At 45.6% G+C, this 25,549-nt stretch overlaps 1 protein-coding gene across 1 annotated transcript; it reads right to left on the bottom strand.

The window, feature by feature from the left end:
• Positions 1 to 24,293, bottom strand: LOC137269921 (von Willebrand factor D and EGF domain-containing protein-like). Its single transcript, XM_067803764.1, has 21 exons — positions 24,239 to 24,293; positions 20,279 to 20,665; positions 19,538 to 19,773; positions 18,038 to 18,127; positions 16,408 to 16,549; positions 15,494 to 15,699; positions 14,811 to 14,887; positions 14,044 to 14,107; positions 12,922 to 13,119; positions 11,885 to 12,093; positions 11,510 to 11,672; positions 11,034 to 11,184; positions 10,167 to 10,399; positions 9,375 to 9,643; positions 4,888 to 4,993; positions 4,286 to 4,394; positions 3,827 to 3,954; positions 3,555 to 3,666; positions 2,845 to 2,920; positions 1,288 to 1,427; positions 1 to 544 (listed from the first exon to the last, which is right to left on the bottom strand). Exons 1-21 carry the CDS (start codon positions 24,291 to 24,293, stop codon positions 330 to 332), a joined length of 3,366 nt encoding a protein of 1,121 aa, XP_067659865.1. The 3' UTR covers positions 1 to 329.
• Between the last annotated feature and the right edge of the window lie 1,256 nt (positions 24,294 to 25,549).

Raw genomic sequence — 25,549 nt, 5'->3', positions numbered from 1 at the left:
TTTCAGAAAATAGACTTTATTTGATCTCGGTATCAAAAGTACAAATGATAAAAACATATGTATGTACAGTTACTGATATACACAAGAGCAGGGCACTCGCTCACACGATGTGTGGTCCATGGCAACAGGCTTGAGAACAAGCACTGGAAGTATTGTCCAGAGAGTACGGAAGTGCGATTAGTCCGAAGGACAGTATAGACACGTGGCATGCATTAGAGGCAGTCCTCTCGTGGATTCATACATGGATAATGTTGAATGTCGATGTGTTACATCCGTCTGTTCCACCTCGGGTGCATCTATGAGCAATGTACAGTGAGATCGTTTTGGTGTCAGCCGTGTATGCGCAATCCACCAAACACATCCGGTTTGGAACCACAGACTTCCGGTCGCCCACAGGGCGAGCACTGGTTCCGATGTTCCAGCCCGCAGAGACAGCCCTCGTTCTGGCAACATGCGCAGTCGGTGCGCGAAGGGTCGAAGGCACACTGACACCCGGTGAATGACAGGGTCCAACCGTCCACACCATTCTCAGGCGACGTCTGACCTGTACCAAGAAGCATCGGGCTGATGATGGAGAACAACAACAGATCTCAACAACAGATCACTATTCTATCCCTGCTGAAAGCCTGCTGAAGTTGTGTCTTATGCTGTAGGAACGTTACATTTGCAATTTCTACTCATTTGTTTAACGTTTTCTTTTAAAGGAGGAGCCCATTTCATTGATCTTACTTCTGGTCTTCTGGGGTCTTTCAAATTATTACAGACCAGCGTAATTCATCGCGACGGGACAAAACATTTATTCGTTCATGTCTACTTGTCTGCCAATTTGTACATATTGCCTTATCTAATCTATGCATCATCACTACAGGAATCAAGGATCATTTCGGTAGATATCGGGCATCAAATTTGGTTCCCGACACCGGTCTATCACCGATACTACTACTGCGAAGTTGCCACATCCCCTGACACTAGTCGAGTGTTGCTACATCGTCTGACACTAGTCGAGTGATGCTACATCGTCTGGCACTAGTCGAGTGTTGCTACATCGTCTGACACTAGTCGAGTGATGCTACATCGTCTGGCACTAGTCGAGTGTTCCTACATCGTCTGACACTAGTCGAGTGTTCCTACATCGTCTGACACTAGTCGAGTGTTCCTACATCGTCTGATATTCCTGGAGTTTTACATTTTCTGATACTACCGGTTTCGAACCTAAGTGCTATCGGTGTGATAGGTAGGTGTTGTGACGACTACGTTGTGAGCCGCCATCTTGGAGTGACAACTCACGTGTGCCACACAGGCGTGACTCCTCACTGCAGAGGGCGCACTGGTTGGGGTTGGGATCCGGGCACTGACAGGCTCCAGCCTCACAACACGCGCAGTCCGTCCTGTTCTTGTCGAAAAAGCATGGACAGCCTGTCTGGTTGCTGGGAATGAGATGGAAATATGATACATGATAACTAGAGCTACTATACCTGGCACTCCTCAGTCTGGGTCGACACCACAACTAACACCAGGAATGGTCCAAGGAGTGCCCAGCTCCACACAAACACAAACGGTATGTAACACTCACAATATATGTACAGAGCCCTTTTCTGTATATATTTTTCCGCCAAATCATTCGTTTTTGTAACAAGTCGGCACACTGCTATGAGATACAGAAATATCTAGGTTTAGCTATTCATGTCACTTGTAATGGCAACCATGCCGTGAGCCTCTCAAGACAGTCACGGCTATGTTGTGTAATTGTGCTCTTATATATCATCTGACACACGATTGCTGAAGTATTGTGCACACTTTTAAAAGTGGTAAAGGGAGTATAAAACATGAAACACTTTGGAACATAAAGCTACAAAATAGAAGGAGTTCATTCACATTGCTCCTTGGGTGTGCTGTGGACAGTCCACCATATAAATCACGACTGGTCTGTTTGAAGAGGGAGGAACGGTCGAAGTACGTCTAGTACTATAATTAGACGTTTACACAGGTGTATGGGTACTGGGCCTCCAGTCTAGCTCTGGCACCATGTTTGTACTCGGAAACAGTAAGTGTACACATTATAAACAGTGGGTATCATTTCAAACGTCCTCGTGCTACCTCTAGTAGGGCAAGATTGTCAGTGGACAGCTGCATGGGAGGAAGGAAGGAAGGAAAGAAGGAAGGATGAGTGGAACTAACAGCTGCATGGAAGGAAGGAAGGAAAGAAGGAAGGATGAGTTGAACTAACAGCTGCACGGATGGAAGGAAGGAAGGAAAGAAGGAGGGAAGGATGAGTGGAATTAACAGCTGCATGGGAGGAAGGAAGGAAAGAAGGAAGGATGAGTGGAACTAACAGCTGCATGGAAGGAAGGAAGGAAAGAAGGAAGGATGAGTTGAACTAACAGCTGCACGGAAGGAAGGAAGGAAGGAAAGAAGGAAGGATGAGTGGAACTAACAGTTGCATGGAAGGAAGGAAGGAAGGATGAGTGGAACTAACAGCTGCATTGAAGGAAGGAAGGAAGGATGAGTGGAACTAACAGCTGCATGGAAGGAAGGAAGGAAGGATGAGTGGAACTAACAGCTGCATGGAAGGAAGGAAGGAAGGATGAGTGGAACTAACAGCTGCATGGAAGGAAGGAAGGAAAGAAGGAAGGATGAGTGGAACTAACTGCTGCATTGAAGGAAGGAAGGAAGGAAGGTTTAGTGGAACGTACAACTGCATGGGAGGAAGGAAGGAAAGATGAGTGGAACTAACAGCTGCATGGAAGGCAGGAAGGAAGGAAAGAAGGAACGATGAGTGGAACTAACAGCTGCATGGAAGGAAGGAAGGAAGGAAGGAAGGAAGTGTTCCCTGACACAACTCACCTTGTCCAGATGTCCCATCTGTCGAACCTGTTGTTGGTTGGGAGACATGGCGGCGGGAAGGCCGCAAGTCGAGACACTGAAAAGACAGCAGAACGTGAACATGGTGTACGGTATAGCGGTATAGCCTCCCATACAGTTGTGACACTATACATATATCTCCAGGTACTGTCAGGTCACGTCTTGTGGTTGCGGCGTCATCAGTTACATACGTAATCAACACACACGCTTGTCATGTATGTGGGGGAGATGGGGCGAAAGTGAAAAAAAGTGAATCGCTTTTAGAACCAGTCGAACACTATGACGCCGATGACACCATGCAGAAATAGTCTTGACACATTGTGCCCATGTGGAAAATCGAATCCGTGTCTTCGGAGTGACGAGTAACCGTTTTAGCCGCCACTGGCTATCCCACCGCCTCGCCACATAATAGGAACACACGAAGTAATGCATGTGAGAGATTCTAAGCCCATGGCCACTATTTTCTGTCAGTTGTAATAAACTGAGACCTGTGGCTTCACAGCCGACTGGACAACCCCCACACCGTGTCCCTCAGCCGACTGGACTACCCCCACACCGTGTGCCTCAGTCGACTGGACAACCCCCACACCGTGTCCCTCAGTCGACTGGATAACCCCCACATCGTGTTTCTCTGTCAGTAACCTTCACAGTGCCCTGCACTAGCTGCTGCTCCCAGTAGCGGAACTACTCACGTGATGATGTCCACCTCTCCTGGTCTCTGTCCGGGTCACAGACTTCGGATGGGTTCCTGGGGTTCTCCTCACGTGCATTTCTACACGTGCCCTCAATAAGACATGTATCGTTCTGAAATATATTGCACGCACTCTTGAACTATTGCATGTCGGTTTTCACAGTGGTATATACAGTGCTATACGAAAACATACACCTGGTTTAGTTAAATTGAAATATAGTGAAGGAATGATGTTTGATGATGTGTTTGATACAGTTCCTCAGACAGACCTACCTTGATGCCACACTGGCCCATTCTGTTGCAGGCAAGACAGTGAGAGTCGTACACCACGTACAGCACCTCGTTACTAAACAGCGCCCCGTTTGTTGTCAGGGAGATGAGAAAACCGTGTAGCGCCCGATCTGAAGAAAGTGCACAACATACACGACATTGTATTATAGGTTAGTTTGCGTTTCCTTGACAACATTGAGTTACACAAACAAAGGAAATCCTCGCCATGTCATATGATTTCCTTTGTTGTTTAACGCCAGAATCAGCAATATACCAGACGATCCAGTGATGCGTCACTGAGAAGCTATGCCAGTGGGCAACTATGTCACCGATTCTGAACACCAGGTCCCACAGGTCGCCTTTTACGACCGCTATTGGTTCTTGAAGACCAATTCTAACCCGGGTCACGGGTACCACAGGCAACATCCGGGGCAGCTGAAACAGAATGACGTCAAGGCTTACTTTCAGGTACTCTGGCATCAGGAAGGTGACATCCAACTTCTCGTGAACTCTCGAAATCCGCGGGGACTAACGAGAAGTTGTTTCCAGGCGTCAGGTTGCCGTTATCAATCTGTATAAACACAGGAACAGGGGGAAACTACAGTGCAGTTGGTGGGATATGTTTACACGGACTAGGAGACGCTCAAGGCACAATGACATTTAACAGTGTTGCTCTGACTAATACACCAGTCACCCAACCCAATAGCCCAGATTGAAGGTAACTCATCACCAAGAGTATTAGACACTTCCGGAATACCTAGGTATGGGTGCCAGTCTATGAGATGTGCCGCAATACCAGCTGGAGACAACATTCAACACGAAACACGATGAACTACCATTGTTAAAATACCAATATCACCGATTATTGGGGGAATATCGTTTTGGCTCTATACTGGGAACCAACGTATGCCATTGACAGTGTTGCTCAATTGATACATTTCTGCTGGTAGATAGGAACACACAGTAACATCAACACACCGCGTGTCACCGTATATATTCTACCGATGTCTCTACACTTCACAACTAAAGTGACGGTGAAGAGATGGGTTCAACTCCTTACTCACCCTTACGTCACGCACTCTACAAGCGATGTTTGGAGTTTCATGGAAGTTGTCAACGATGAGGAAGGCGATACGACAAGGACGTCTCCGGGAGTTGCACAGGCCGTTCCTAGGGGGAACACTAACGCGGTTAGATCCAAGCATGTATTACGAGGACTGTCAACTGGGTCAAGTTTACAAACAGAGATATTACAGTGGTGATACAGTCAATAGTATGTTCCTATAACGCAGTGTGACACGAATGCATACGAGGAGACTTACACAACCAGACACACAGCTCACGTGTGCACACAAAGAGACTTACACAGCCAGCCACACAGTTCACACTGTGACACGTGTACACACAAACAGGAATACACAACCATCCACACAGCACACACTGCGACACCTGTACACACAAGGAGGCATACACAACCAACCACACAGCTCACACTGTGACACATGTACACACAAGGAGCATTATACCACCAACCACACAGCTCACACTGTGACACATGTACACACAAGGAGCATTATACCACCAACCACACAGCTCACACTGTGACACATGTACACACAAGGAGCATTACACCACCAACCACACAGCTCACACTGTGACACATGTACACACAAGGAGCATTATACCACCAACCACGCAGCTCACACTGTGACACATGTACACACAAGGAGCATTAAACCACCAACCACACAGCTCACACTGTGACACATGTACACACAAGGAGCATTACACCACCAACCACACAGCTCACACTGTGACACATGTACACACAAGGAGCATTACACCACCAACCACACAGCTCACACTGTGACACATGTACACACAAGGAGCATTATACCACCAACCACGCAGCTCACACTGTGACACATGTACACACAAGGAGCATTACACCACCAACCACGCAGCTCACACTGTGACACATGTACACACAAGGAGCATTATACCACCAACCACACAGCTCACACTGTGACACATGTACACACAAGGAGCATTACACCACCAACCACACAGCTCACACTGTGACACATGTACACACAAGGAGCATTATACCACCAACCACGCAGCTCACACTGTGACACATGTACACACAAGGAGCATTACACCACCCACCACGCAGCTCACACTGTGACACATGTACACACAAAGAGCATTATACCACCCACCACGCAGCTCACACTGTGACACATGTACACACAAGGAGCATTATACCACCAACCACGCAGCTCACACTGTGACACATGTACACACAAGGAGCATTACACCACCAACCACGCAGCTCACACTGTGACACATGTACAGACAAGGAGCATTACACCACCAACCACACAGCTCACACTGTGACACATGTACACACAAGGAGCATTACACCACCAACCACACAGCTCACACTGTGACACATGTACACACAAGGAGCATTACACCACCAACCACACAGCTCACACTGTGACACATGTACACACAAGGAGCATTACACCACCAACCACACAGCTCACACTGTGACACGTGTACACACAAGGAGCATTATACCACCAACCACACAGCTCACACTGCGACACATGTACACACAAGGAGCATTACACCACCAACCACACAGCTCACACTGCGACACATGTACACACAAGGAGCATTACACCACCAACCACGCAGCTCACACTGCGACACCTGTACACACAAGGAGCATTACACCACCAACCACGCAGCTCACACTGTGACACATGTACACACAAGGAGCATTACACCACCAACCACACAGCTCACACTGTGACACATGTACACACAAGGAGCATTATACCACCAACCACACAGCTCACACTGTGACACATGTACACACAAGGAGCATTATACCACCAACCACACAGCTCACACTGTGACACATGTACACACAAGGAGCATTACACCACCAACCACACAGCTCACACTGTGACACGTGTACACACAAGGAGCATTATACCACCAACCACACAGCTCACACTGCGACACATGTACACACAAGGAGCATTACACCACCAACCACACAGCTCACACTGCGACACATGTACACACAAGGAGCATTACACCACCAACCACGCAGCTCACACTGCGACACCTGTACACACAAGGAGCATTACACCACCAACCACGCAGCTCACACTGTGACACATGTACACACAAGGAGCATTACACCACCAACCACTCAGCTCACACTGTGACACATGTACACACAAGGAGCATTATACCACCAACCACACAGCTCACACTGTGACACATGTACACACAAGGAGCATTACACCACCAACCACACAGCTCACACTGTGACACATGTACACACAAGGAGCATTACACCACCAACCACGCAGCTCACACTGTGACACATGTACACACAAGGCGCATTACACCACCAACCACACAGCTCACACTGTGACACATGTACACACAAGGAGCATTACACCACCAACCACACAGCTCACACTGTGACACATGTACACACAAGGAGCATTACACCACCAACCACACAGCTCACACTGTGACACATGTACACACAAGGAGCATTACACCACCAACCACGCAGCTCACACTGTGACACATGTACACACAAGGAGCATTACACCACCAACCACACAGCTCACACTGTGACACATGTACACACAAGGAGCATTACACCACCAACCACACAGCTCACACTGTGACACATGTACACACAAGGAGCATTACACCACCAACCACACAGCTCACACTGTGACACATGTACACACAAGGAGCATTATACCACCAACCACACAGCTCACACTGTGACACATGTACACACAAGGAGCATTATACCACCAACCACACAGCTCACACTGTGACACATGTACACACAAGGAGCATTATACCACCAACCACACAGCTCACACTGTGACACATGTACACACAAGGAGCATTACACCACCAACCACGCAGCTCACACTGTGACACGTGTACACACAAGGAGCATTACACCACCAACCACGCAGCTCACACTGTGACACATGTACACACAAGGAGCATTACACCACCAACCACACAGCTCACACTGTGACACATGTACACACAAGGAGCATTATACCACCAACCACACAGCTCACACTGTGACACATGTACACACAAGGAGCATTATACCACCAACCACACAGCTCACACTGTGACACATGTACACACAAGGAGCATTACACCACCAACCACACAGCTCACACTGTGACACATGTACACACAAGGAGCATTACACCACCAACCACACAGCTCACACTGTGACACATGTACACACAAGGAGCATTACACCACCAACCACACAGCTCACACTGTGACACATGTACACACAAGGAGCATTACACCACCAACCACACAGCTCACACTGTGACACATGTACACACAAGGAGCATTATACCACCAACCACACAGCTCACACTGTGACACATGTACACACAAGGAGCATTATATCACCAACCACGCAGCTCACACTGTGACACATGTACACACAAGGAGCATTACACCACCAACCACGCAGCTCACACTGTGACACATGTACACACAAGGAGCATTACACCACCAACCACGCAGCTCACACTGTGACACATGTACACACAAGGAGCATTACACCACCAACCACGCAGCTCACACTGTGACACATGTACACACAAGGAGCATTATACCACCAACCACACAGCTCACACTGTGACACATGTACAGACAAGGAGCATTACACCACCAACCACACAGCTCACACTGTGACACATGTACACACAAGGAGCATTACACCACCAACCACACAGCTCACACTGTGACACATGTACACACAAGGAGCATTACACCACCAACCACACAGCTCACACTGTGACACATGTACAGACAAGGAGCATTACACCACCAACCACGCAGCTCACACTGTGACACATGTACACACAAGGAGCATTACACCACCAACCACGCAGCTCACACTGTGACACATGTACACACAAGGAGCATTATACCACCAACCACACAGCTCACACTGTGACACATGTACACACAAGGAGCATTACACCACCAACCACGCAGCTCACACTGTGACACGTGTAAACTCAAGGAGGCATACAGTTCACACTGTGACAGGTGTAAGCACAAGGAGCATTACACCGCCAGACACACAGCTCACACTGTGACACATGTACAGACAAGGAGCATTACACCACCAACCACACAGCTCACACTGTGACACATGTACACACAAGGAGCATTACACCACCAACCACGCAGCTCACACTGTGACACATGTACACACAAGGAGCATTATACCACCAACCACACAGCTCACACTGTGACACATGTACACACAAGGAGCATTACACCACCAACCACGCAGCTCACACTGTGACACGTGTAAACTCAAGGAGGCATACAGTTCACACTGTGACAGGTGTAAGCACAAGGAGCATTACACCGCCAGACACACAGCTCACACTGTGACACGTGTCCAGACAAGGAGGATTACACAGCCAGACACACAGCTCACACGTACCTCAATATTCTGATAATCTGAGGTGGCCTCGATGTTTGGACGGAGCAGTCTTGCGCAGAGTAGCCTGGATCGCAAATGCACCGGCCTGCACTGCACACGCCTCTCATGCTGCACTGGTTTGGACAGATATTCCTCGTAGCGTCTGCAGGTGGGAGTCGTCTCCCTTGACCGTCGGTTCCGAAGTTGCTGATGTTTCTCAAGATGGCTTCCTGGCAGCCCGCCTCCAGGGCGGACACAGCGGCCTGCAGGAACACCGTCGACTGCGCTGCCTAGGAGAGAACATGTGCTCTTAGGCGAATAGTGGTTAGACAACAATCATGTGAATTTATTCATTCTACAACCTATATGCATTGTGGGAATGTAAACATTGTGAATGTTGCCGTGTCGCTGTTTAATTGTCAGTCGGACTGGGGCATGATGTCTGTCGAGAAACATAACGCAATATATATAATGTTTCCACCAGTTATATGAGCTGAATAAAGCCAAGGTTACCAAGGGGGCAGACGTAGTGACGCCATTACAGTGTGACGTCATGCTAAAAGTGTTCTACAGTACACACTTCTCCCGCAGCACCAGTCTATGAAACCGGTTTCGGTTTGAAACCATAAAAATAACAATACTCTGCTATTGTGTCAATCTAGTACATGTTAGACTTGGGCAATAGATAAAATACCACACTCGGTCTCATAACATACGCTCTGTCAGACACCATTGGAAATACACTCGTTTCGTATACTTCGTATATAAGGAGACCCCGTGTAGTATTCTCTATATGTCTGTATGATAACTTACAACCATGTCTTCAACACAGGAAGAAACAAAACCGGAAGTGTCGAAGCCCACGATGTTCGTGCACCTGACGCCGAGAGAGAAGTTGGCAATGGCGTTAACACACAGTTGGTTGGCCCGGGCTTGGGTGATCTGTGGCTCCACGGGGAGGTTGGGGCGAACCCGGGGGTAGGGGCTGACCTCGACTCCAGGCGTGATGATCGTCACGTTAACGCCCAGAGTTGCCGTGAAGTTGACTGAAGTTTGAAATGTGTTTGTAGTTCCACTGTACAAGTTAAGATGCACACAATACACAGACTGACACCACATGCATCAGTCTACACAAATGGAATGCCATGAAGTGAATATCAACCAAGTCGACGACCTTGACAACCAGTAGCGATAGTGTGTACATTTCTTTTGTAGTGCATTGTGCAAGTGGCATTAAAAGACTAAATAAAGCAAAGACGTTACTTGTTTCCTGCTGAATAACCCAAGTGAATGTCCAACCGGCTACTGACACCCAGATTGTACATCTATCTGGCCGTGGCTGTGTATGGTCTTGGTCTTGAATATTATTACCGCTAGTGATGGTTGGAGTACAAGAGAATACATTATATATTCGCCTCATATATATTATATATTCGCCTCTATACCAGCTCTGTCACATGGCAACAGACTTTTCTGTACTCAGTGACGCTACATCATCTTTGATGTGTCTTGCTGACTTACTGTCTAAATGACTTAATGACAGTGAATGTACACGAGCAATCTGTTCACGCTGAGTGTCTCGACAACGGGTACTCGACTGACGATGAAACAGAATTAAATCCATTGCTTGAGTAAGTGGTGTTTGGGGTAACCTTTGATCAAGGTTAAGAAGCCACTCACAGTTAATCATGGTTCTGAAGTTGGGCGTGTCTGGGACGGCAGTGGTGTCGGGTATAGAGACAGCTGGCTCATCGTTGTCGTCGTCTGTCACCGAGGCATTTTGAGTGCGTGTTACAACTCGATCCGTAACATCGTGGCAAGACGAACAGAGCTGTAACCAAGGGCAACCGTGACGTGAAGGGCGTACATTAGAAACTGTAAGCGAGGAAGAATGTTTGTTTTGCTGGGCAATATTCTACTAGTGTACAGGGATGTTGGAATCTGGGTCAACCAGTGAGTGATAGAGCGTCTCGGTGGTAAGATTGGAAACGAGCACGAGGTTACTAACCATCCGATCCACTTTGTGATCCACTTTGTGATCTACTAAAGGAAACATAATTATGTTGACGCGGGACATAATGAAATAAAGGACGTCAGTGTAGCTGATGAGGATGGGTGTTATCACAACACAGCGACGGACAGGGTGTGTCACTTACATTACGGACTGGGTCTTGGATGACTCTGTTGCGTCCACAGTCTGCCGTCCTGGTGATGTTGTTGCACAAACACTGGGTGTCGATGTTGACGTTGTCAATCAGGATGGCACGAGTGAGTTGGGGTCGAGGAGCACCGTTCAGCAAACTCTGATCTACCCGCAGTCTGCACCAAAAATACCTTACATCGCAGGACACATACAGGGAGCCCAGAGTCACCCACATTCATTCATTCATTCATTCATTCATTCATTCATTCATTCATTCATTCATTCATTCATTCATTCTCTCATTCATACTTTCATTCATACTCTCATTCATACTCTCTCTCTCTCATTCTCTCTCATACTCTCTTTCTCACACTCTCTCTCTTCTTACCTCCAGGATCTGAAAAACAAAGTGGGTACATTGTCGTTGAGATCGAACGTTTCTCCATCCGGGCCTTGTAGTTCGTTGTCAGGGTTACCATCGAACGTGCCACATATCCCCTGCACGTGTCCGAAGTCCTCCGCGGGCACCTGCACCTCGACGTTGATGTACGTGGCGAAGTCCTGGACACGCAGCCACGATCCCGACGCGAAGGATATCTGAAACACGTGCATGATATGAAGTCATGGACGCTGACATCGTCCGTCAGGTCAGCACGTCCAGAATGTTATGTCCTTACACCAGTTCCATGTTGAAGAGGAATCCGCTTGGTATTCAGTACTTAAGATGATGAGATTGTGCTGATTAATGCATATAAGACAAATAGCAGACCAGATCGCGTATTCAGGTTAGCGATGTCCATTCACAAACAGCATGTCGGTCAACACAGGTACATGGACTGTATCTGTGTCGTTATACAGAGCGTGGTTCTGTGGAAGATCACGTACCATGAAGTTCCTGTCCTCATTATACAGAGCGAGGTTCTGTGGAAGATCACTTACCGTGAAGTTCCTGTCCTCATTATACAAAGCGTGGTTCTGTGAAAGATCACTTACCATGAAGTTCCTGTCCTCATTATACAGAGCAAGGTTCTATGGAAGATCACTTACCATGAAGTTCCTGTCCTCATTATACAAAGCGTGGTTCTGTGAAAGATCACTTACCATGAAGTTCCTGTCCTCGTTACACAGAGCAAGGTTCTATGGAAGATCACTTACCATGAAGTTCCTGTCCTCATTATACAGAGCAAGGTTCTGTGGAAGATCACTTACCGTGAAGTTCCTGCCCTCGTTATACAAAGCGTGGTTCTGTGAAAGATCACTTACCATGAAGTTCCTGTCCTCATTATACAGAGCAAGGTTCTATGGAAGATCACTTACCATGAAGTTCCTGTCCTCGTTACACAGAGCAAGGTTCTATGGAAGATCACTTACCATGAAGTTCCTGCCCTCGTTATACAGAGCGAGGTTCTGTGGAAGATCACTTACCATGAAGTTCCTGCCGTCGTTGGTCCGTTTGATCTGCGTTCCCGTGGCCAGACTTCCTCCTGACATGATCCTCACCCTGGCGGGTGGGGCACCCCATCGCTGTCGGCACACATCGATGGCGATGGTGTCCGGGCCGTCCATGATGGCTACAGCACACACACACGCTCGGCCCACACACTCGTTAGTTCTGATGTTGACCTGGCGGAGGAGAGAGCCTCACTTATCAGTTGTCCCGCTTTCATTTATGCGGAAGCAAGGGTGACTGAGTTGTTTAGGCTCTCAGTTTGCGAAATAACTACTGGACAGCTAGCGTGTGGCTAGTAAGAATCCAGTCGGGCCAGTAAATATCCACAGTCAATAGCAGGACTAGTAAGTGAATTTTCACGGGGTCATCTCTACCACTTGTTAAGTTATATTTATACCAGCTGCTCTATGATGAAACCCGTCTTCTCAGAGACATGTAAAACACTGCATGATTCGTTGTTTGTAAAAATGAAATTTTGTCGATATACAACTTCTTGATTCTGCATAGACGGCGTTTCGACGTAGATTCTAATGTCCTTGTCACCATTTACTTAACAACGACGTTACAATCTACGCCCACACGTCGCGAATACAGAATAGAGAAGTTGTAAATCAACCTTCATCTCCTCAACTTCTAGATGCCAATCAACGTTGGTTGTCTGTATCTGACACGAGCCAATTTAGGTTCAGTAAGTCAGACATGTGTTTTATCATTTGTTTTTGAAAGTATTTTAACGATTTGACCTTTTTGTAATCTTTGCATATAGTTTCTACATTAAAATTATTTTGTGGACCAGCAACTTTCAGGTATAATTAGTCCGACTGGTGAGCAGAGTTTGGAAACTATTTAAAGGACTAACTGTGTGTGCTGGCGATTAGGTGCCTGGCTCTTGTGGAGTTGGGTTCGAATCCCGGATGGTACTCAACCAAAAGAAAGTACAAGGATCCATACTCTCCCGCGAAAGTGTAATTCCACTTTCATTTGGTTCATTTTATCACTTTTTCAACGGCCCTGTGTATTTACAGACAACTCACTGGGCAGCAGACAAAATGCCAGACGCAGACATCTCTCTTCACCATCACTCTGACCAAACTTACCTCGAACTGTCGTTGTGTGCTCCTGAGCAGCACAAAGTCCCCGACCTCATACAGATGCAGCGTGCTGTGGACAGAAGTAAGGGGATTCAGCAGGTGAGGGTTAAATCAGGATCCTGATTCATGAAGCAAACATAGCGATATACCAGAAATATCACCTACACTTTAACATAGTGAGTGAGTTTAGTTTTACGCCGCACTCAGCAATATTCCAGTTACATGGCGACGGTCTGTAAATAATCGATCCTGGACCAGACAATCCAGTGATCAACAGCATGAGCATCGATTTGCGCGACTGGGAATTCATAACATGCGTCGACCAAGTCAGCGAGCTTGACCACCCGATTCCGTCAGTCGCCTCTTACGAGATGGGTCATTGTAGATCATTGTTCTAGCCAGGACCTTCACGGGTATCTTTAACAAAGACATTGTAAAGCCAGTGTTTAAGCATAGTCTTGCCCACCTCCTCACCACTCGCTCCTCCCCGTCACATCCTGGGGACGACATGTGGGAAAAACGTGATAAATGATAATATATAAGTGTCCATTCATCATGCGCACTTCTCCACGTATAATGAGAATAATATAATACTGGTTATTATTACCCGAATAACCCAAGCTCTCTGTGATGTGTTTGAAGATTTATAGTCACATGACCCCTCCCACCGGGTACCCATTTTACTGCTTCGTGAACAGGCAATTTTGAACAAACTAGCTTGCATAAGGTGCGACCACGTGGATCACGTGTGTTTCGTTGTAAATGATACTTACTCCCTGCCCTCGAATGTCCTGATGTGTGGATCTGCGAATGCCGAGCAGCGGCGAGTCTCACCATCCACCGTGAATACCTGCAGTGTGAGTAATACTTATCTCAGACCTTTGTTATTTAACAAGTTTAACACGGTGAACACCTAGAACACCCAGTTGCATATACTGAGATTACATGTAGTTAATATTAAATGAACATTAACCGATAAAACACTGAAGGCGGTGAACACGTATGCTATAATCAGTTACATGACTGTTTTATAAATCTATCACAGCGCTATGACTGTCGTACTGTCTATACTGTAACATAAGCACGACAGTCGTATTGTATGATAGCTTTGTGAAACTGGGCCTCGCACTCTACGACGATCCACAGTACCGCACTCCCGACGATTAATTTTACTTTGTCAAACTTACTACCTAACGCTCCTTGAAGGGAACATATTACACCGCATTCACTTAGTCCATTGGTAGACTTTCGGAGGTCAGTCTGACCTCTTTGTGCTCATACTCCAACTTGTTGTATACATGTTACAACAAGTCACAGCTGAACTCGATATATCTGGCAAAGTTTCCTGGGATGCACATAATGGTCATGCTATTCTCACACGAAGTCACGCATATATTTTCTTTGAAATTTTTGCCCTCAGTTCCATGACGGTGAAAGAGCTCGTGGCCGCACCTACCCTGAGTCGAGGCAGTATGTAACCCAACCAGATGTCCGGGGCGTTCACGTAGTTGGGGATGAAGGTGACACGTAGTTCCTGGTTGCCGTCCCTGACGAAGTCCCTGGTGGCTTGGACAGCGGTGGAGATGGTGGCGGTGCGGGTGTTGAGGTCCCAGTGGCCACGTGTCAGCAAGAGTAGGCACTGATTGGCTGTCGCGATGTCCTCTGGATACAGCGACAATAGATAAGTGACATATCACTTGCAGTCATATGCCAGAATAGGTTTGTCCTTAACGTCTCAAGGAAAGTAACTTACGGGTGTATGGATGGGGAGACATTACAGGAAATAATCTGAAATATTCCAACAGTAACCATCACGACGAAGTATTTCAATTATTTCTGCTGCTTCTACTGCGCGTGTCTGCGACATCCACGAATAATGTCCGTTTTCCTAGTACATTCATTGTTTTGCCAATTCACACGGCAAACTTGAAATCAGTATACATGTCTTGAGTATATTCATCTAAAATCTTGGGTAGAACTTCACACATTGCATTGAAATACTGAAAATGCAATGAACAAATGACATATTCACATAATAACAGAACAGTGATTGACTAATATTATCATTATTCAGTATATGCTTGTGTATGCATATATGAAATACAACTTGACCATTTGGGGATTCCAGCACACGATGCTTGTTGTGGGGGACATAAAGCTCCAGGGATATGGTGGGTTAGCATTCTTTCTGGATCCTTGATAACATAGGAATCACTGGCTTGTCTGGTCCAACCTATATTGTTTACAGGCCGGGACCACACATCGCCAACATAGCTGATGAAAACAAAGAAGCACAACGGACAACACATGGTGATTTACATACCAACAGGAACATAAACATAACATCAGGCAATGTTATATTGCTCTCACCCCAACTTCCGCCAGTGACGTCAATGTCAAGTTGAATGCCACAACGTCGTCGCGAGCCTGTGCACAAAACCGGAAGTGTTGACGTCACGTTGATCTGTTGTGGCCCCCCTGCCTCTCGTACAGTCACGACTGGTGGCGTTATCTGGCGTGAGAGTCACGTACGTTCACTAGTGACACTGAGACGACACACTGACACAGTTAGGTGACATGCAGCCTTGACACTTGGCAACATCAACTTTGTGTCTGACAGCCGTCTGCTGACTGGATTAGGAGTGTCGTGTATCTAACGACATTATACATTCAGTAGGAACTTGAGTAAAACGACACCACACAACGTAACTGGCTTAATTAGGCAGAAACATAGCTGAACCTAAATGTTACTTGTGTATGGTTCAGGAATAGACTTACAGAAGGATCTCACAAAGACTGTGACATACTTTTGTATTATGTTGCCACGACAGAATGTATGGGTGGATTAGTGGTGTCACGTGGTACTCGTTAGTGTACACCCAGTTAGTGCTCACACACAGTCACGCAGCTCAGAGTAGCGGGCAAACTGTGTGACTGTCCTTATACCCTAAATAGCTCTAGATGTCGGTCTGCAGGATATCGTCAGCTTGTGGTCAGCCTATTGTGAGGGTGTGATCTGGGTGAGGTCAAGGTGTGTTCAGTGTGTTCAGAGGGTATGGTCCGTGTGAAGTCAGGGTTTGGCCAGTGTGTTGTCATGGTGTGGTCAGCGGATTGTGAGGGTGTGGTGAGTGGATTGTTAGGGTGTGGTATACATCGAGGTATATGATAGAACACACGTCAGCTTGTCGTCAGTGTGTTGTAACATTGTCGTCAGAGTCTTTGTCAAGGTGTGTTGTCAGGGTGTTGTCAGGGTGTTGTGAAGTTGCGGTCAGTTTATTGTCAATGTCTTCTGAGGGTGTGGTCAGTGTGAGGTCCGGGTGTGGTCAGTGTGTTGTGAGGTTGTGGTCAGTGTGTTGTGAGGTTGTGGTCAGTGTGTTGTGAGGGTGTGGTCAGTGTGAGGTCCGGGTGTGGTCAGTGTGTTGTGAGGTTGTGGTCAGTGTGTTGTGAGGGTGTGGTCAGTGTGTTGTGAGGTTGTGGTCAGTGTGAGGTCAAGGTGTGGTCAGTGTGTTGTGAGGTTGTGGTCAGTGTGTTGTGAGGTTGTGGTCAGTGTGTTGTGAGGTTGTGGTCAGTGTGAGGTCAGGGTGTGGTCAGTGTGTGGTCAGTGTGTTGTGAGGTTGTGGTCAGTGTGTTGTGAGGTTGTGGTCAGTGTGAGGTCAAGGTGTGGTACCTACACTGTACCATGGACATCAGGTAGTCACACCTTTACACACACATTGTAAATGTATAACGTCTAAATATTTTTATCATTGACAATTGTGAGTGAATATTGTGGGTGTTGTCATGTGAATCCGTGTAGTTGACGTCGTGGGTCGGTGTAGTTGGTGACATTAGCGTTGTGGTCATGCAGGTCGGTGTAGTGGATTAAATCGCTGTGTACGCCGCTGTATGTATTTACCATCTTGACACACGTATGTGTACACTTGTACCGCGGAGTTAGCTATATATATTACAAGGCCTACCCAGGTAGAGGCCATAGAGCTGTATGGAGACATGAACCTACCCTGATTCCCCCGAAGTAGCCGTTGCTGGTGAGGATGGGGCTCCGGACGTTGGGTGTCGTGACGTAGTAGGCATCGGCCCTGCAGCGGAGCTGTAACACACAAGAAAGCAATTACATTCTCGAAGACGATTTTCTCCCGTTACATCGACAAACTCGTCACTGTATGCAATCATCAGCAGAGTGATGTGTCTGAAGTAGTTGGTATGCAGTAGCACCACTCAATCCACCATTTCCCACATGTGCCCACCCAATCCAACAGGCTCAACAGGTGCCCACCCAGTCCTATAGATACCACAGGTACCCACCCAGTCCTATAGATACCACATGTGCCCACCAAATCCAACAGGCTCAACAGGTGCCCACCCAGTCCTATAGATACCACAGGTGCCCACCAAATCCAACGGGTTCCACAGGTGCCCACCAGTCCTACAGGTCGCATAGATGCCCAACCAATCCTCATTTTATGAGAAGCACAGATTATGGAAATTTCATTGTTCCACAGCGGGGGGTTTAAAGATTGAGAACTTGATGTGGTTTAGGAATGACTTAAGACAATTTTTCAGAATGTATGTGCATGATGGTGTTTATGACGTTTGGGAATGCCAAATGTTCACATGCAGAAACACATAGACCATGAACAATTCTGACATGTTGCAATGGTATACAGTCGTGCCCGTTTATCCGAACCTCAGATATCCGGAAAACTCGCCTTCCGAATGAGATTAATTACCTCTGAGTAGCAAGGTGACACAGTGTTAATTTGTAGGTCACTATAATTACTGATGAAGTGACCGGTGGAATCTTTGAAGGACACTGACATCCGCCAAGCAGTGTGTTCGGACAGCGAGACTGATTATGTTTACATAACATGATTGGGGATAAGGATGGAAGCCAATGGTGATACATCATCCTATCATGCGTAATGTATCACCATTGGCTTCCATCCTTATCCCCAATCATGTTATGTAAACATATCCAATCAACTGTAATGCATTACCATTGGCTTCCATCATTGTTATCTTAACTATCGGCTTCCCATCAGTGCTTGTTTATACTAGCTTTCGTTAACTCATTCCACTTGTTACTTTGTTATTGTTTTACCTGTACATATAAATACACCTCTGTATCCCTTTCTCAATCACCTGATGAAGGAGTAAGCATTAACTCCGAAACGTTGTGTTCTCTCATAAAGAAGTTGATATCCATAAAAATCTTCATTCTCGTGATTCAGATGTCCGAAAATTCGCTTATCCGGACGTTTTCAGTTAAAAGACATGTGTTCGGATAAACGGGGCACGACTGTAATAGCATGCTGTAATAGCAGGAGATGAGTGACATATTTAAGTTACTGTTGTTTCCAGAAAATAGCTATTCCAGCATATTGTCATTGTCCTTCATCCCCATAGCCACCAAGATACACGTTCCTTACATTTCCCAAAAATGATTTCGAATAACTAGGCACGATCTTTCTACAACGCTATGTATCTCTCGAACCCTCACCGTCTTGCCGATGTTCCCTCTCCACGCGTCTTGATAAAGAAAAGTGATTCTCTGATCTCCTGTCAAGACCTGTGCTGGGAGAGTTGGGATGTTAACTCCGTCAAATGACCACGTGATATTGAAGGCTATGTTTTGAATCCCTCGCGGGAACGAGATGCCACAAGCAAAACGGAAGCGGTCACCTATGATTTCCGGTCCGGTGAGGACTGGCGGAGCCACCATCCTTGGAGCAGATTCTGAAACAGAGGAGATGGTTTCACAGGCTCGAGTAAAACTAATGTGGGTGTATGTATTGCAGGGTGTAAGGTGGATCGTGTTTTGGTCCTTATTTCGCTTCCGTTCTCATTAAAACCTGGTCATAGTTCTGGTAAGCGTCGGAACGTTGATCGACCAATGAAACGGCGGCATTAGTCAATCAAGAGTCAGCTTTCTCAAGCTTTACTGCACAGTTTCCAAAATTCCATTCTTAACCACAGTTTATTGGTTTAAAATTTGTTCTACCATAACAATTATGGCCGAGATTGTACTGAAGAATTTCCATCGGTTCTGGAAGCACTCCTTTGTTTATCCCTGTGTTAACACTGACTGCCCGACTTACACCCGGTCTTGACGAGATTAATATACTGTGCTATGGTATATGATTTGGTGCGTGAGAGTTTTTGTATGAACCGTGTATGACAATACATATACACTGTATATGGTATAATGATAACAAGAAGACAGAAAGGTTTGTGGTTGTACCTATGCAATACGCCATGGGGCAGGCTGGGGGGCGACGGAGACAGTACACCACAAACTCTCCACAGTTCCTGACATCTATCGGGATCTCAGTACCGCAGCAAGCGCCTGTACTGCCACTCGTCGGAATAGTATTCGCGCACGCAGTCATGCGCACAATGCCTTGCGCTTGTGAAGGTACACTTCCGTTCAACCATATTGGCGCCTGGGTGCCGCAGCTGAAAGGTTGGAGACAATGTGTGGGCATCAAGCCATCTACTAGTCGGTACCACCCAGGTTGAAGGTTAAGGTCGCAGATCAGTATGTCGCCCTGCCGCGGTGTATTGAATACATCCCTCGTTATATCGGTCATGTTGGTGTAAGCTATGCAGGGGTCAAGGTCTTGGCAGGCTGAAAACAGAAGGGCAGTGTGACATAAATTCCCCTCACCAGGCAAGGTATTAGCTGTACATAGCGATGTAGATATGAGTGAAGATGGGGGCTCAGAGATGAAGACGGCGCCATTGTCATTACCTGTTGTACGATTCCTTGACGCCGTATACCTTGCTCAGTACCACACAACATGGATGTGGAGGCCTCAAGAATAACCTATCCATGTAGAACTTATATATTTTGCTGTATAGGCGGGTATTGGATTTGTGGACGACAGTGGCTTGTTCGTACGCATTTAGGGTTACGCGCTACGCAATGTACGCATCGGACGCAAATACCGACAACCTGCTTACAGCACGTCAGAAGTAAGTTATGGGTGTCTGTTAGTTCATCCATCAGTCGTGGGCGATCCCCACATACCCATTGCATTATTCTAGACCATGCAGTAAGTGTCTGAACGTACAGTACATACATTCCAATACTCCACAGGACACTCATTACCTGCTAAGCTGCATGGAATTAGTCCATAGAGTTTCTTGAGGATTTGCAAGTCACGATGAACCCAGTGTTTGTCCACAACTGCCACATCACATTGTACTACATGTTGTACAGTATCAAATATATGTTGTACCAGTATCACATACATGTTGTACAGTATCAAACACATGTTGTACCAGTATCACATACATGTTGTACCAGTATCACATACATGTTGTACCAGTATCACATACATGTTGTACCAGTATCACATACATGTTGTACCAGTATCACATACATGTCGTACCAGTATCACATACATGTCGTACCAGTATCAAACACATGTTGTACCAGTATCACATACATGTTGTACCAGTATCACATACATGTTGTACCAGTATCACATACATGTCGTACCAGTATCAAACACATGTTGTACCAGTATCACATACATGTTGTACCAGTATCATATACATGTTGTACCAGTATCACATACATGTTGTACCAGTATCATATACATGTTGTACCAGTATCATATACATGTTGTACCAGTATCAAACACATGTTGTACCAGTATCACATACATGTTGTACCAGTATCATATACATGTTGTACCAGTATCATATACATGTTGTACCAGTATCACATACATGTCGTACCAGTATCAAACACATGTTGTACCAGTATCAAACACATGTTGTACCAGTATCATATACATGTTGTACCAGTATCATATACATGTTGTACCAGTATCACATGCATCTCGTACGAGTATCACATACATGTTGTACCAGTATCACATACATGTTGTACCAATATCACATACATGTTGTACCAGTATCACATACATGTTGTACCAGTATCACATACATGTTGTACCAGTATCACATACATGTTGTACCAGTATCACATACATGTTGTACAGTATCAAACACATGTTGCACCAGTATCATATACATGTTGTACCAATATCACATGCATCTCGTACCAGTATCACAAGCGGTTTTTTTTGGTACCACGGCACATGCTACACTACGACAACCCGAGTCTCTCTGTAAATACAAACGTCCTCCACGTAACGTATATAGCGACATATATCCCAGGTAATGTATACTACCACATATATCCCAGGTAACGTATACTACCACATATATCCCAGGTAACGTATACTACCACATATATCCCAGGTAACGTATACTACCACATATATCCCAGGTAACGTATACAACCACATATATCCCAGGTAACGTATACTACCACATATATCCCAGGTAACGTATACTACCACATATATCCCAGGTAACGTATACTACCACATATATCCCAGGTAACGTATACTACCACATATATCCCAGGTGACGTATACAACCACATATATCCCTGGTAACGTATACTACCACATATATCCCAGGTAACGTATACTACCACATATATCCCAGGTAACGTATACTACCACATATATCCCAGGTAACGTATACTACCACATATATCCCAGGTAACGTATACTACCACATATATCCCAGGTAACGTATACAACCACATATCTCCCAGATAACGTATACTACCACATATATCCCAGGTAACGTATACTACCACATATATCCCAGGTAACGTATACTACCACATATATCCCAGGTAACGTATACAACCACATATCTCCTAGGTAACGTATACTACCACATATATCCCAGGTAACGTATACTACCACATATATCCCAGGAAACGTATACAACGACATATATCCCAGGTAACGTATACAACGACATAAATCCCAGGTAATGTATACAGCGACATATATCCCAGGTAACGTATACTACCACATATATCCTAGGTAACGTATACAACGACATATATCCCAGGTAACGTATACAACGACATATATCCCAGGTAACGCATACAACGACATATATCCCAGGTAACGCATACAACGACATGTATCCCAGGTAACGTATACAACGACATGTATCCCAGGTAACGTATACAACAACATATATTACAGGTAACGTATACTATCACATATATTCCAGGTAACGAGAATAATATGGTTACTCACAGAAGTAACTTTAGACATCCTCCTGAACACATGGTAAGTATGAGACGCCTCAGTTGTCAAAAAGGGATCAGCATACATTACTGTAGAGTACCTGTAGCATCAGGCTCACAGGCATGGAGTTACTCTACACATTACTGTTTATGAAGGGATTGACTCCCAGAACACTAATTAGATATAATATATGCTCACACGAAGCCTTAAATATATCTACACACGCACACGCACACGCACACGCACACGCACACGCACATGCACACGCACATGCAACACCAAATCATTAACAATGCCATAAATGTATAACTTTCTGTTAGATTTCTCAGTTACCTAGGATGCGTTAAACATTGTGCATCAATAACCAACACGCCCACACCGTTAATATTTTCACCATCATGAAATCACGTTTCGAAAATGCGCACTTTGATGCTCTATGCCCTCTGTCAGAGAGCAGTCATTTTCTCTCAAAAGGACGAGATTTAACAAGTACCCTTCTTGGTCTGCAGGAATTGGGAAAGTGCGTTAATCTTGCTGGAACTCCTACTTACATTGTCGGACATTTCCGAAGGTTTACCTCTAACAGTCGCTTTCGGGCACTTTTGTTGCGAACTTTTGCGACTATAAATTATCCGTACCATAGTTCTGTTTCTGTGCTGCCAAGGTATATTGTAGCAGCTGTCAAAAATGTGTTCTCATTTGGAACAAATGATCACTAAAAATCTATCATCTAATATTGTTGTCACATTTAATCTGAAAATTGTGCCTGCATTATCAACGCATGCAATAGTTCACATGTGACAGAACACGCACACTCTCTTCATCACACAGAGCACATGCCGCCGGTAAAGCGAAATTCTCCATAGTATGAAAGTAAAACAGTCCAATGATGGGAAACACAGAACATCGCCGAATCAGAAACATCTTAAGTAACATCAGTAAGAGTTAAATAACAAAGCAATGAAAGAATACCGACTTAGAATAACATATGTATGTGTGTGTGTGTGTGTCTATATATATATGTATATAAACATGGATAGATGTAAAGAACTATAATATATCTGACGTACCGACATGAGGTGACCCAACCAGCAGTAGCAGCATGACAGTCAGCCTGGGTAACATCCTGGCAAGTCATTAACAGATTGTTGGCAGCAGCAGTAGCGCAATCCGCTATATATACCTGTGTAAGGCATCAAGGAAGCCGGGATGGTGGCCACCGAAGGAAGTGTCCGCTAGCATCGTCACCATCATGTCAGAGGTCACATTCCTTAGGGGAAAGCCTCATGTAGCTCCTCCTCTTTATGAAGCATGAGTGAGGGCGTAACAGTCCTCGCACTGCTCACAGCCATGAGATGTAGAATATAGGTATTGTCACATAATCGCTAATATTGACGTCATGTTAAGAAACAACTCACGACTTCTTTTTTCGTACGTGACTTGGCGTGCTTTGACAAGATTAGTATGTAATCGTCTTCAAGCCGATAAAGGTACAAGGCTTTGCTGTATAACACAGGTATAGGACACCAGTGAAATCATGAAGTTAATTAACAGCAGGTGAATGTGTATAAGTGGGATGTGCAGGGATAGTGACACGTCTTGCAACGGAAGTGCACTCGAGTTAAAAATATCCTAAACAGAAAAACAGGAAGAATAAAGTTTAATGTGTATCTTAAAATAGTATTTTTTTCAGACAGTTTCCCTATTTTTGAATTCTTTCGAAAGACGCAGTTGTGTTTTCCCAAGCTGCCCACACAATACAGAAGAAAACAAACAGCTGTCAATAAAAGTTAACACACCGTCAGTAATATACCACGCTAGCCACACAGCAGATAAAGACAGTCAATGTATCGTCAGAGACAGACCAAGTCAGTTACAAATGAGAGATTAAAACAGTCAACGTATCGTCAGAGACAGACCAAGTCAGTTACAAATGAGAGATTAAAACAGTCAACGTATTGTTAGCCATTCTGTTCAGATACCCCCTTACCTTGAAGATGCGGGTCACAACTGCTCTTCAGCAAATCAGTGCTTGTCATAATAAGCCGCGACTTACGGTATCGTTAGGCCAGACTTGCTGAAATGGTTGACACGTGTCATGGTATCCCATTTACGTAGTCAATGCTCATGGGTTGATCACTGGATTGTCTGGTCCGAACTCAATTACTTACAGAAAACCTCCATATACCTGGAATATTGGAGAGAGCGAAGTTAAGCAACACAAATTCAGATACCTCCTCCTGCATGTGTAAATACCAGAGCCAGTCTATTCACAGGTGAATCCTACCGGTTTCACATCAGCTTTCATGATAAGTCCTTGCATCATGGCATCCTTGTAACCTCTGACTAGCTATTCTCTAAACGTTCGTAGCCCTACGAAC

The sequence above is a fragment of the Haliotis asinina genome, unplaced genomic scaffold, assembly GCF_037392515.1.
Source record: "Haliotis asinina isolate JCU_RB_2024 unplaced genomic scaffold, JCU_Hal_asi_v2 scaffold_18, whole genome shotgun sequence".
Classification (NCBI taxonomy): Eukaryota; Metazoa; Mollusca; class Gastropoda; order Lepetellida; family Haliotidae; genus Haliotis; species Haliotis asinina.
This window is presented reverse-complemented; position numbering and strand designations above follow the sequence as displayed.

Coding starts and splice junctions, on each gene's coding strand:
- LOC137269921 (XM_067803764.1), bottom strand. CDS start 24,293: ATGTTACCCAGGCTGACTGTCATGCTGCTACTGCTGGTTGGGTCACCT. Junction 11,673..11,884: donor TTGTTTTTCAGATCCTGGAG/GTAAGAAGAGAG, acceptor TTTTTGGTGCAG/ACTGCGGGTAGATCAGAGTT. Junction 1,428..2,844: donor AGATGGGACATCTGGACAAG/GTGAGTTGTGTC, acceptor TCTCATTCCCAG/CAACCAGACAGGCTGTCCAT.